At 40.0% G+C, this 12,530-nt stretch overlaps 5 protein-coding genes across 6 annotated transcripts in view; all 5 read left to right on the top strand.

Moving 5' to 3' along the window:
• Positions 1-255, top strand: part of c9h2orf80 (chromosome 9 C2orf80 homolog) — a 3,367-nt gene extending 3,112 nt beyond the window's left edge. Inside the window, exon 8 of the mRNA XM_023404937.2 lies at positions 51-255. Coding sequence (XP_023260705.1) covers positions 51-119 — 69 coding nt within the window. The 3' untranslated portion in view covers positions 120-255. The remainder of the gene's footprint in view (positions 1-50) is intronic.
• An 896-nt stretch (positions 256-1,151) lies between these two features.
• LOC111654093 (gamma-crystallin M2-like) lies at positions 1,152-2,989 on the top strand. Its single transcript, XM_023404970.2, has 3 exons — positions 1,152-1,254; positions 1,866-2,108; positions 2,457-2,989. Exons 1-3 carry the CDS (start codon positions 1,243-1,245, stop codon positions 2,730-2,732), a joined length of 531 nt encoding a protein of 176 aa, XP_023260738.1. The 5' UTR covers positions 1,152-1,242; the 3' UTR covers positions 2,733-2,989.
• A 635-nt stretch (positions 2,990-3,624) lies between these two features.
• Positions 3,625-5,655, top strand: LOC111654084 (gamma-crystallin S-1-like). The gene is made up of 3 exons (XM_023404960.2): positions 3,625-3,728; positions 3,830-4,072; positions 5,302-5,655. Exons 1-3 carry the CDS (start codon positions 3,720-3,722, stop codon positions 5,572-5,574), a joined length of 525 nt encoding a protein of 174 aa, XP_023260728.1. The 5' UTR covers positions 3,625-3,719; the 3' UTR covers positions 5,575-5,655.
• Positions 5,656-6,984: 1,329 nt separating this feature from the next.
• On the top strand, positions 6,985-9,125 carry LOC111654083 (gamma-crystallin S-1-like). Of its 2 annotated transcripts, none has more exons than XM_023404959.1 (3): positions 6,985-7,017; positions 7,279-7,521; positions 8,577-9,125. In XM_023404959.1, exons 1-3 carry the CDS (start codon positions 7,009-7,011, stop codon positions 8,847-8,849), a joined length of 525 nt encoding a protein of 174 aa, XP_023260727.1. In that variant the 5' UTR covers positions 6,985-7,008; the 3' UTR covers positions 8,850-9,125. The 2 variants fall into 2 exon arrangements, with proteins under 2 accessions (XP_023260727.1, XP_023260726.1); XM_023404958.1 differs by having other exon boundaries at positions 8,574-9,125.
• Positions 9,126-9,206: 81 nt separating this feature from the next.
• LOC111654081 (gamma-crystallin M2-like) lies at positions 9,207-10,697 on the top strand. Its single transcript, XM_023404956.2, has 3 exons — positions 9,207-9,712; positions 9,868-10,110; positions 10,355-10,697. The coding sequence occupies exons 1-3, from the start codon at positions 9,692-9,694 to the stop codon at positions 10,628-10,630; spliced, it is 540 nt and encodes a 179-aa protein (XP_023260724.1). The 5' UTR covers positions 9,207-9,691; the 3' UTR covers positions 10,631-10,697.
• The last annotated feature ends 1,833 nt before the right edge of the window (positions 10,698-12,530 follow it).

Genomic DNA, 12,530 nt, shown 5'->3' with positions numbered 1-12,530 from the left:
ACCCACCACCCCACCCACCACCCCTCCCCCTCTCTGTGTGTGACTCCCAGGACAGCAGTGAGCGACGGGGGGAAGGAGCTCAGCACTACGAGGGTTCACAGGAGTCTCTGCAGGACTGAAGTCGCCCTCAGACTTTAGTCTCCTACAGTGTCTCACCTCTGCTGTCTTTACTTTTGCTTCATTCTGTCACACTCATCAACTGTGACTGAGGTTTTTAGTTTCTAGAAGCAGCTGATGACGACAAATGACATTAAAATAAAGCTGATTGTGGCTGATAACCTGTTGTACATTTTTTTTTACGATTGATTAATGATAATGATGCGTTCAGTGGCATCACTAACAACCCATACGCAAATGTATATATGTACATATATTGAATTTCCATATATGTATATATATTTTTATTTTATATGTAACCCATTAGAAATTGAAAAAATGTCATATATAGACATATATATCTATGTATATATAGATATATATATCTATATATACAGAGATATACATCATGAATTTCCCCTAGGGGATAAATAAAGTATCTATCTATCTATCTATCTATCTATCTATCTACACATATAAACTAATAGATTTTTTAAATGTATGTTGTTTTAATAAACTTGCATAAATAGATAAAATATATAATGTTAAAACATAATTTTTAGATAGAAAACATTTGTTCTATGATAAAATCTATTACATTGATATGTTTAATATTTGTACATATATACATGTTATAAACTTATAGCTTCATATATCCAGAGGATGTAAGTATGTGATAATAATCACTCTTTATATAGGGACACGCGTTACATTTCTGTGTGGGATATTTATTCACATTTTCTATGAAGCTTTGCAGGATTTTCAGTGACAGTTGGCTCAGATTCAACACATAGTTAAAGGCTGTGTAGTTTTGTGATGACCTCTGACATTCTGCGTGGAAACTTTAATCCACCTGATGATGGATTAGTGGATAAAACGTGTGCATATCAATAAAAGAGGGCACAGCAGGTCAGTAATTTGCCTGCTAGGACTTTTTGCGTTGATGATTCAGGGGTTTTTGCTCTATGCCCAGGATCAAGACTTTTGGCAGCGATGCCAGCGCATTAAATCCCCGCTCTTTGAAAAAACAGCTAAAGTGGGATCTACTAACCCTTTGATTGAGGTTTATATAGCGGGGCTCTGGTCCCGCTTTGTGAGACCACCATTTTCCCTCCGTAGGTGACCGGCTCCAGCACTGTTTGCAGGATGAGTAGTAAGGTAGGAGAGTTATCTGTCGCGTGTGTTTGTAATGGTTTAAATGTGGGTAAAAAGTTTATCGTTTTAACCAGAAATGAATGTAAACTCTAATTTTCAGATCTCTCTGGAAAAGAAAGGAGCTTTACAGAGTTGCTGTATTTAAACTACTTCTGCCATGATTAAGTTCTGGGCATTAAAATGACATACACCCAGTGAACTGGTTAAAATGTAGGAGGAAGGATCAGTTAAGACCTGTAGCATCACACCCATAGCTCAAACTGAAGAAATTCAACATGTAGGAGAATATACAACAAAAACATTGACACTTTAAGTCTGTCACTTACATCATTTCTAGTTGATACAGCAGGGAGATGATTAATGCTGCAATAATTAAACTGTTTATTCAGATAAAATGATGTTCATGCCACTTTTATATAAGATACCATATAATAAAGAATTAGCAACAGCTTTAAACTCTTTTTGCCTTGTTTTTAAACTATGTCGACTTACATTGTCATTATCAAATAAATTAAAAAACAAACTAAAAAAACTAAAAATAAATTTATTAGTAGTTGATGAACTTTGATGATCAACCTGAGCTTTAACTTCTTCTTCTTCTCTCCTGGACCCAGATCATATTTTATGAGGACAGGAACTACCAGGGTCGCTCCTATGAGTGCGACACCGACTGTCCTGACATGCACCCCCACTTCAGCCGCTGCAACTCCATCAAGGTAGAGAGCGGGTGCTGGGTGCTGTACGAGAAGCCCAACTACACCGGCTACCAGTACGTCCTGACCAGGGGGGAGTACCCAGACTACCAGCGCTGGATGGGCTACAACGACACCATCCGCTCCTGCCGTACTTTCTCTTATGTGAGTGAATATCTGCTGTTTATTTGGGAAGTGTGTGGAGTTGATAGATGATGGAAAAGTGTCTAGATGTGTGATGTTGTGTTCTCATGAGGCAAAGAATAATAAATATATTGTTAAGAATGGTTTCACTGAATTAGATGGATTTAACTTGAGATAAACGAGTTTATTTACTATAAGATTCTTTTCTAGATTTAAAAACTGGAAAAAAAATATGATTAATGTTTAAGTTTCGACTGAAATTTTCTAAACTTTAATGTTAGGCAAATAATCCTTCATAGACTCAATGAAGCATCTGTAGAAGAGGAACCCTTTGCACTGACGCTCTCCTTATTCTGTATCTTACTCCAGACCAGCGAGGGCCCCTACCGCATGCGCATCTACGAGCGCCCCAACTTCCAGGGCCAGATGATGGAGTTCAGCGATGACTGCGAGTCGGTGCAGGATCACTTCCGCAGCCGCGACATCTACTCCTGCAACGTCATGGACGGCTACTGGACCCTGTACGAGCACCCCAACTACCGCGGCCGCCAGTACTTCATGAGGCCCGGGGAGTACCGCAAGTTCAGTGACTGGGGGGCCACCTGCGCCACCACCGGCTCCTTCCGCAGAATCACAGAGTTTTAATCTGGAATCTCACTTGATTTTTGTTTGATCTTATTTTAACATTTCAGTTTCATTAAACCCCCCCCCCCCCCCCCCCCCCTCCCCCTCTCCCCTCTCACACACACAAATTTCCCTCCTCTAAAAACTTCTTCTAATTGTGGAATAATATAATAACATGGAGTGGGATGTTTGATTCGGCTGTGCTGAAAAAAGATTGACCCAAGATATCGACATGATATTGTTTTAAATAAACAAATAAATGGATCTATTGTAAACTATTTTCTCTGTGCTTGTGAATAAATATTTTGGTTTTGACTGGCTTATAAAAAAAGGCCATTTTGGACAAAACAACATGAATATTTGACATTATTTTCCTTTAAATGACTGTTTCTCATGCTTTATAATGACATGAATGAGTCCACACTAATGCAGTTGGACACTACAACACATAGGAGTTACTTTAGCATCTCAGATGTGAGTATCTGTTGTTAATTTTATACATTTATTAAAGAAACAGTTAATGAGATTCATATTCTCCGACATTAAAACATCAGTAGAGATATTGGTGCTACTAAACACAACATGAATCTGCAGCTAGTTGCACTACAGAACATACTCAGAAACTGTTATTTATACTTATTTATTCATAGATCTATCCGCCCATGTTTACTTACTATGCCCAGTTTCTTACACGCGGTGTGAATAGAGGGAATTGTCCCTTTAAAACAAACACAAGATGGCGGGAGAGCTCAGCAGTGACTGTTCCAGCGCCCGGCTGTGCTGTGGCTGTTGCTGGAAGCTGTGCTCTGTCTGTTAACCCCCGACACAGGACGTGACAAACAGGAGTAGGAAGACTCCTGTAGAGTCTCTGCTGACACCAGGCCTCATTTGAATAACAACACACGTGGCTGCACCTGCTCCCACAGGGTAATGTATATAAAGATGGAGCTCACTTTTTAGTGGGTAAAAAAAACACAGGAAGCGGTTTGACCAACAGCAGCAGTCAACATGGGAAAGGTTTGCGTCCAGTTCTACAATTTCCAACAAGAGCGCATTATGTTCTTCTTTGTGGACCATTGTGTTGAATGTGACATGTTTCCCTTCCTCTGCTCCGTCAGATCATCTTCTACGAGGACAGGAACTTTGGAGGCCGTCACTATGAGTGCATGAGCGACTGCGCCGACCTGCACTCCATGTTTGACCGCTGCCGCTCCATCAGGGTGGAGAGCGGCATGTTCGTGATCTACGACCGTCCCAGCTACACGGGAAACCAGTACTTCATGAAGAGGGGAGATTACTCCGACTACCTGGGCATGAGCGGCATGAATGACTGTGTCAGGTCCTGTCGCATGATCCCCATGGTAAGACCCTTTTGTAACATAACATACTGGTTCTCTTTGATTTTTGTCAATATAATCCAAATAATGTTGGACAAACATCTTCATATTAGTGAACAGAAACCTTAACTTCAACTTCTCATATTAGGCACTGAAGGTAAAATAACCCCAAAGTGTAAAACAGCTGCATTTGACCATAAACTGACTTTAAAACTGAAACTGAGGTTTATGGTAACACTTTTCATTTAGTCCCCATATTTAATATTTATGAGCAACATACAAACATGTAATATCCCGGAGTTATAGTTGTTTATAAACACTTATATCTGCTTACATCTACATTATAGTATGTTATAAACTTTTTTAAGGTTTTACCAAAGTGTGACATTAAGCAATTTGATGGATCTTGAGTTCATGTTCATTTTTCTCTCATAAAACAGATTTTTTAAATAATCAGAAACAGTTTTGTAGCTGCTGTTGTAATGGAAAAACATCATGTGTAGCCTATAGTTCTGTTTTGTAATTCCACCAATAAGTTTTTTTATTTGCTAAAACATGAGTTTACGTTTCATCACAGAGTTGGCTTAATCCAATTTGTATTCATAGATACTGTTCTATAGTAAGAGTTAATAAGGTTTTTCACATTCTAGTCTAGAGTTAGATTAGCTGTTAGCCGCCACTTAGCTTAGCTTAGCTTAGCAGAAAGACTGGAAACAAGGGGAAGCAGTTAGCCTGGCTCTGTCTAGGGAGAACAAAATCTGTGTATCAGCACCTCTAAAACTCACTAAATGACACATTAAATCTTGCTCATTTAATATGCTCAAAAACCAAAGTGTAATAATGCCAATTACCCATTTTATGAGGGGTTTTGTGCCCAAATATTTTTAGGTTGGGATGAGTTGTCAGGCAACCAGTGAAGACTCCGGGAGGTTACAGGTGCTTTGCAGGTGGAATTTGTTCCCTTTGGAAAGAGCCAGGCTAGCTATTTTTCACTGTTTTTAGTCTTTATGCTAAGCTAAGTTAACTAGCTACTTACATTGTAGCTTCATATTTAGTGTACAGGCATGTGTGGTATCAATCTTCTCAGCTAACTCTTGACAAAGCAAATAAGCTGTTTGCCAAAATGTCAATCTACTTCTTTAAGATCTTTGACATTAAGATTTGTAATTCTGAGTGACCTGTGAAAACGTTTGAACATTTGACTTTTACTGGGATTTGACACTGATCTACCCTCCTGCTTCCTTCCTATTCAGCACAGTGGCAACTTCAAGTTGAGGCTGTACGAGCACTTCGACATGAGAGGTGAGATGATGGAGCTGACGAACGACTGCCCCAACCTCATGGACCGTTTCCGCATGTCCAACTTCAACTCCTGCAACGTGATGGAGGGCCACTGGCTGCTGTACGAGCACCCCCACTACAGGGGACGTCACTACTACCTGAGGCCCGGCCAGTACAGGAGCTTCAGCGAGTGGAGCGGCAACAGCTCCAGGATCAGCTCCATCAGGCGCCTCATGAATCTCTAAAGACAGAAGAATGGTTCTTGTGAAGTGTCTGCTCTTTGCCTTGTTTCACACGCTGAATAAAATGGCGTCAGTGCTCACGTGTATTCAGTTTTGTTCTTGCTCTCTGCGTTTGGAGGGCATGTTTCCCCAGCAGGATGTGACGGGGTCTTGGCCTGATATCCTGACTCTCATCCAAGGACTGAATAAAATACTGCAAGCACTGACACTTACCACACCGAGACTCCAGCGTTATCTATTGTAGATCTGCAGGAAAGTCTTTCTGCTTTTCCACTTTTCACTCAATGTACTCTTAGAGGTTTAGTTCCATTTAGTGGCTGTTCTGGTGCTTTTGCTTCACATCACATGATCTTCATGTGCAGGTGGAGTTTGGAATCGTGTTTCTTAAGTCAAGTTTCAAGTTCGTCCCTGTTGCCTGAAAAGATGACATTTACAGCATTTGGAAGAATTTGAAATTTGAATTTCAACATCTCGTTAACATCTGCAAAATGCATCTGCTGATGAAGATCATGTGATATGAGTGAAAGCACCGTAACTGTGACTTATTGGACTTCGGATGAGATTTTTTTCTCCTCCTTTTAATTTGTTTTAGGTTAACAAAAAGCAAATATGTAGTATTCTACAAATTAAAAATAGTGATTTAAAGTCTTTTTGTTTTTTTAGCAGTATGTAAATACTGTGTATTTATTTGGACAAAAAAAATACATCTCCAGCAGAGGGCAGTGGTCAAGAGTTGAAATTACTGATAGCAAAAGTTCAAACTAACATGTTGACAAAAAGAGGCTGTAATACACTGTAAAACAGAGCGTTTCAGTTTGATAATATTATATCTCCAAACAGAATACAAAGGGTGTATGAGGTAAGGTCTACATTTCTGTTGTTTCTGTGCGACTAAAAACATCATTATCTTGGAATAAGAAAATGAAATTTTACAAGACGTCACAGTAAAAACAAAAGCATAGTTCAGACTAGAGACAAGAAATGTGACATACTGTAAAGTAAAACTGAACTTTGGAAATTGTTAAAACAGTTAAAAAGGTAGAAGTGAAGAAAATATGATACCGGGAACTCCACTGATGTCAGAAATCATCCATATGGGGCAGCTTTGATGACAGCAGGAACTAGATAATAAAAGACCATGGCATCATTTTAGATGTAATAGAAAAACACCAGCCATTCATTGACGACATAATCCTACAAAATCCTCCTGCCACGACACAAGACCGACCCCAACCACAACCTGTCGGCTCTCACCTGCTCAAACATCACTCCTACACATCTCTTCAGGACAGCACTGCGGCACAAACGCCAAAGATTCCTGGCCATTACAATATGAATGACACATGCAGAGTCTGCATTTTACATTCACTATATATGTGACAGGTGGGAGTCTTCAAAGAGCTGGATGGATCACACAGGGCAGGCAAACCGGCCAACATGGGGAAGGTAAACATCACAGCTCCCATGCTGCACGCTGTTCATGTTGATATGAGATGGGGGGGAAACGCTTTTATTGTGAAGTAAACAAAGTGCAAACAGGCATCCAGGTTTTTCTTTTGAAATCTTGAGCTTTACTGAGAGTCAGTGGTTAAATCTTTAAATCATAAGAAGAGGAAGTGGATTGAATCGGTCAATTAAGCAGAAAAATGGACTGTGTATTTATTTGTAGGGAACTGGTTGGTCAGTAAAATCAATTTCCATGTCTAGATAATCTTCTATGAGGACAAGAACTTCTCTGGGCGCCATCTTGAATGCAGCAGCGACTGTGCGGACCTGATGTGCCTCCTCAGTCGCTGCTGCTCCGTCAGGGTGGAGAGCGGCAGCTTCATGATCTACGAGAAACCCAACTACACCGGCAACCAGTACTACCTGAGGAGGGGGGAGTATCCTGACTTCCATCAGTGGACAGGTGTCGACGACTCCGTCAGCTCCTGTCGCCTCATCCCCATGGTGAGCTACTGTTATTGTTGTCAGATACATTAGTTTGGTAATGTATTGAGAGAATGTCTCTCTTATTGGTTATTACCATATATCATGTTATTGTTGATGCGTTGGAGATTTCCTTCTCCAACCAGAACAATAATCCTTACAATAATAATTCATTTAGTGCCATATGCTGTATTTCAAGTTCACGCTGCCATTTCAACTTAAAGAGCTACTAACTGGAGTTTAAGTGTCAGATGTTTTTCTAAAATATCTTAAGAATAAACTTGTTGCGGGAAACATTAAACGTTGGTTATTTTTGGCACAAAAATAATAAAAAATTTTGAGCTAATGATGTAAAACGTGTAGATATTTGTGACTTCAGGCTAACGACTACAAAGTCAACGACCATGCTTGTGTCTCTATGAGGCTGGCACAATGAGTTAAATGCTAATGTTAGCATGCTAACATAGTCACAAGGACGATGGTATTGCACTGATATCAGCTAAACAGGTACAATATTATACATGTTCATCAGTGTAATTTAGCATGTTAGCATGCTAAGATTAGCTAATTAGCAGTAAAGGCAGAGTTCAAGCTGAAGCTGATGGGAAGGTCATTAGTTTTTTCAGGTATAATGATGATTCATCTTGAGGGGAACATGAACTTTGTTTGTGCCGAAGTTCATCGCAATCCATCCAACAATTGTCGAGACATTTCACTCAAACCCACAAAAGTCAACCTCACGGTGGCGCTAGACAAAAAAGTCAGGGGATCCTCAAAGTCATCAGGATCCATCCTCTGGGAACCATGAATGTCTGAACCATCCGTCCAATCAGTCTGAGCCAAAGTGATCGACCAACCGTCCTACATTACCATCCATTGAGATGATCAATTCCTTTGCGTAGTTAGATATTTATATATATAATTATATAAAGTATATGTCCATTATAAAATCATTACTACAATGTGTATTGTAACATACACATTTTTTATTTGTTCATCAGTCCATTTGGACTATCCTAAAGTTTGATTGATTAATTGGTTTTTTAAATAATTCCTTTCTCCCTTTCCAAAAGCAGGGGCCCAGCTCGTTCAGCATGCGCCTGTATGAGCGAATCGAGTTCGGGGGCCAGATGATGGACCTGGCGGACGACTGCCCCAGCGTCTTGGACCGCTTCCACATAAACGACATCTTCTCCTGCAACGTCACCAACGGCAACTGGCTCTTCTACGAGCACCCAAACTACCGGGGCAGGATGTACCTGATAAGGCCCGGAGAGTACAAGAGGTTCAGCGAGTGGGGCGGCAGGAGCGCCAGGGTCGGATCCATCAGGCGCATCATGGACTATTGATCTGTTTTGGAGGATCCCACAGCTGCATGGAGGTTTTTGGAAAGACCTCATGCTCAGATAGTGGCCTACAAGACTGTAGAAAGTACAAAATACTATACCTGTGGCTCAGTGACTTGGTAATATTTGGTCATTTGACTTCAAGGATTAAGACAAAGCGTCATGGATGGACTCATTGCAAAGCACCCACCAAACACCAAAAGCACAAACGACAACAAAACACTTTTGGACCTGTTCTTGATCACACTCACCATCGTAATAAAGCAATTGCAAAATGGAGTCTCCATAGTTGTGGATACTATAACCGTTAGGACTTTAGGAATATATAAGTATGATTATATCTGATCTATGATGAGTGGAAGATTTATGTCCTTCATATGAAGTAATATTCAACATGTTGTTCTACCTCAGGAATTATTTCTGTTCCAGATTTTATTTTTATATATATATATTCTGTAATTATCTCTTTAGCCGATAGATTGTGCAGATTATCGTGTGTAGCTCCTGTTAAATATCAATTTAATCTTGCTGATGCTGTGCAGTACTCCCTCCGCCAGTCTATTGTACGGTGGCATATTCGGGAGGAAATTGTGATGAACATGGAGGAAAAGAACAATAACTCATCGCACATCAAGAGTCAATAAACAGATTTTTCCCAACCACACACACACACACACACACACACACACACACCCCTCCCAACCCCTGATCCATCATCACTGTGAGGGATGTATTTGAATGACAATACTTTATGCTGTGCAATCACACAGCTGCCTTTTCTTTCTTTTTTTTTATAAAGCACAGTGGCTTGGCTCAGGGACAGCATTGACCGCTAAAACAGTCTGATGCCAACAACCATGGGAAAGGTAAAGAAAATCGTTATGGTTTTACCCACACTTTACACACACCTATATTTTACTGAATAATTTTATTTTGTAGGAGTTTTTCTGTATCACTGCTGGACCGTATTAAAATCAGAAACCATCCTTCTGTGTGCGTTTGTGACGATTGCTTTTCGCAGATCATATTTTACGAGGACAGAAACTTCCAAGGGCGCTCTCACGAGTGCAGCAGCGACTGCGCTGACCTTCACTCCTTCTTAAACAGATGTAACTCCATCAGGGTGGAGAGCGGCTGCTTCATGGTCTACGAGAGGCCCAACTACATGGGCAACCAGTACTACCTGAGGAGAGGAGAGTACTCTGACAACCAGCGTCTGATTGGCATCAGCGACTGTGTCAGATCTTGTCGTATGATCCCCCAGGTAGGTCATGAAGACCTGCTTTCTGATTTTCTTTGAAGATCTTTGCGAGAATATCCATAAATAATAGAAAAGTGTTGCTTTTTACAGTGTTAAATGCTTGTTCTTTGTAAATCAAGAGTTGAAAGTACCAGTGGTAAAGTTTGTGACCACTTAGAGGCTTAAAAACAACAAAGAAAATCTCTGGACATCAATGGGATGTATTATTGTACAGTAGACAGTAACAGAGTTTTCCATCCTGTGCCAGCACCAAGGCTCCTACAAGATGAGGCTGTACGAACGCTCCGACATGTCTGGCCAGATGCACGAGCTAGACGACGACTGTCCCAACGTCCAGGACCAGCTCAGCATGTCCGACTTCAACTCCTGCAACGTGATGGACGGCCACTGGCTGCTGTATGACCAGCCCAACTACAAGGGCAGAGTGTACTACCTGAGGCCCGGAGAGTACAGGAAATACAGCGACTGGGGAGGCGTCAGCCCGAGAGTCGGTTCCCTCAGAAAAATCACCGACCTCAACTGAAGTGGAGCTTCGTTTAAATGCATCTTTCCCTGAGTTTCCCAATAAACTTGAACCGCTTCATAAAACATGAATGTCTTATTTTGTGTGTATTTGCCAGTTCTCAGCTGTGGTTTGCTGCCTCTCAATTGGTCACGAGAAATAACTCGTTACTAGAATCACAATTTTGAACGTGCAGGTGCAGATATTTCTTCTTTCAGTTTGAGTACAGAACATATCTACTGTCTGAGGGCGAAACTAAAGAATGCATCTATCATAGCGTGTGGTGAACTTAATCTCCTCCACGCCTAGACATACCTCACCAAACAATACAAGAGTTGCCCTCTCCCAGTTTGTGCCCCTGATGGGATTAGCCGATTTCTACGGTGGTGAAATTCATCCATATTATTACTGTTACACATAAAATAAAATAAAAACCTACATAGAGAGAGGAAGTGCAGCGTGGAGAGTGTGAGACAGGAAGAAGTGATTCTGGACAGATCCAACAGTAAAATTACAGAATATGAAGTAAACAGTAAAAGATCAGGATGGATCTAGTAAAGCAGGATGTGGGTGATATATAACAAACAGCAGTGGTGCATGAAATTCATATAGTTTTTACCAAATCAAAAATTATGAAATGATACAAATAAATTGAAATTGATTGAAGATGACGACTGTAGCTAGAACACCTTAATATATCCTAAAATACACCTATAAATTATGGGAACTGTACATGTTCTGTTCATGGTTGTCTTAATATTTAGAAAATAATCTTTGTATAATAGTTAAAAGACAATATTCTTTGGCAAAAATCTTCCAAATTTCCCACTAAATGTGCTTTTTATACACCAGAGATAAAAGTGTCACGTGTCTGCAGCCCAAGCTTCTTTGTTTCAAGTATTTCTCACTATCAACAAAAGTACTATAGACTTTTATAGTTGTTTTATGTCACTAGATAATATTAACATTGATTACATTGATATCAAACATTATTATCAGTGTAACATAAATATACATTTACATTTTGAGGATTTTATGTAACAGGCATATGATAATATCCAGGAAAGATTGCTTTGTATTAAAAATGAATTTGCTATATAAACTACCACTGTTCATCGGCCTTCTGATAATATCAGAAGTTGATATGTTTTCTATATATGTAGTTATGTTAGTTCATCTGTATGGCACCATACCACCAAATACTTACAATGACACCATGTAAAATATTTTCCAGGATTGATATCTATGAATAATTAATCATAATTAAAGAGACACGTTACACAACCTGTGGTGGACACTGATGTCATGAAATAAAAATAATAGTCATTATGTGATATATCTGCACCCAATATTGGGACAGCATGCTAATGTCGTGGTGTATTTATAAAGGGGGGGTGATGCTTGAAAGAGTCAAATATGGCTGCGTATCATCAAGGGAATTGTAGTCCACTGAGTCAAAACTGTCAGATACTTACACACCTGAAGCTGAGGGCGAAGAGTTAGTAAGTGAAATAAAAGTTGACATAAGCATCCCACACACATACAGGTAACATACAGAGCATTGTCACGCTGTTCAAATCCTAATAAAATCCTTATGTCCAGCGTAGCATACGGCACAGCAGCGCAGTATACACTTACTTATTTGCATACAGTGGGGTTGCTCAGGTAGCGCAGTAGAGAAAGTGAATGGCTTCCTGCTCTGTTACGCAACATATTTAATGCGAAAGGGCTGTTCCATATTGTTCTGCAGCCATTGTCCACTGGATGTGTGGATACCATACTAGTCTTTTCCTTTGTCCACGCATGTCAAAACACCAAACCAAGTTAATTATTTATCCTTTTTTTTCAAATACAAATCCATATTTCTGACCCAATGTTGTGGTCCAACAAAAAGGTAAACATGTGCCAGTAGCCTTCAATT

The sequence above is a fragment of the Seriola lalandi genome, unplaced genomic scaffold (genome assembly GCF_002814215.2).
Source record: "Seriola lalandi dorsalis isolate HSWRI2012SDOR001 ecotype SW California unplaced genomic scaffold, Sedor1 jcf7180002054258, whole genome shotgun sequence".
In the NCBI taxonomy this organism is placed as follows: Eukaryota; Metazoa; Chordata; class Actinopteri; order Carangiformes; family Carangidae; genus Seriola; species Seriola lalandi.
The sequence above is the reverse complement of the archived record's forward strand: the minus strand, read 5'-3'. Positions and strand labels throughout refer to the sequence as shown.

What these genes read in the sequence shown, in the direction of transcription:
- LOC111654093 (XM_023404970.2), top strand. An exon ending in CCTGCCGTACTTTCTCTTAT is followed by an intron (nt 2,109 to 2,456) that starts GTGAGTGAATAT and finishes ATCTTACTCCAG; the next exon opens with ACCAGCGAGGGCCCCTACCG.
- LOC111654084 (XM_023404960.2), top strand. An exon ending in CCTGTCGCATGATCCCCATG is followed by an intron (nt 4,073 to 5,301) that starts GTAAGACCCTTT and finishes CTTCCTATTCAG; the next exon opens with CACAGTGGCAACTTCAAGTT.
- LOC111654083 (XM_023404958.1), top strand. An exon ending in CCTGTCGCCTCATCCCCATG is followed by an intron (nt 7,522 to 8,573) that starts GTGAGCTACTGT and finishes CCTTTCCAAAAG; the next exon opens with CAGGGGCCCAGCTCGTTCAG.
- LOC111654081 (XM_023404956.2), top strand. Translation starts at nt 9,692, where the DNA reads ATGCCAACAACCATGGGAAAG. An exon ending in TGCCAACAACCATGGGAAAG is followed by an intron (nt 9,713 to 9,867) that starts GTAAAGAAAATC and finishes TGCTTTTCGCAG; the next exon opens with ATCATATTTTACGAGGACAG. An exon ending in CTTGTCGTATGATCCCCCAG is followed by an intron (nt 10,111 to 10,354) that starts GTAGGTCATGAA and finishes ATCCTGTGCCAG; the next exon opens with CACCAAGGCTCCTACAAGAT.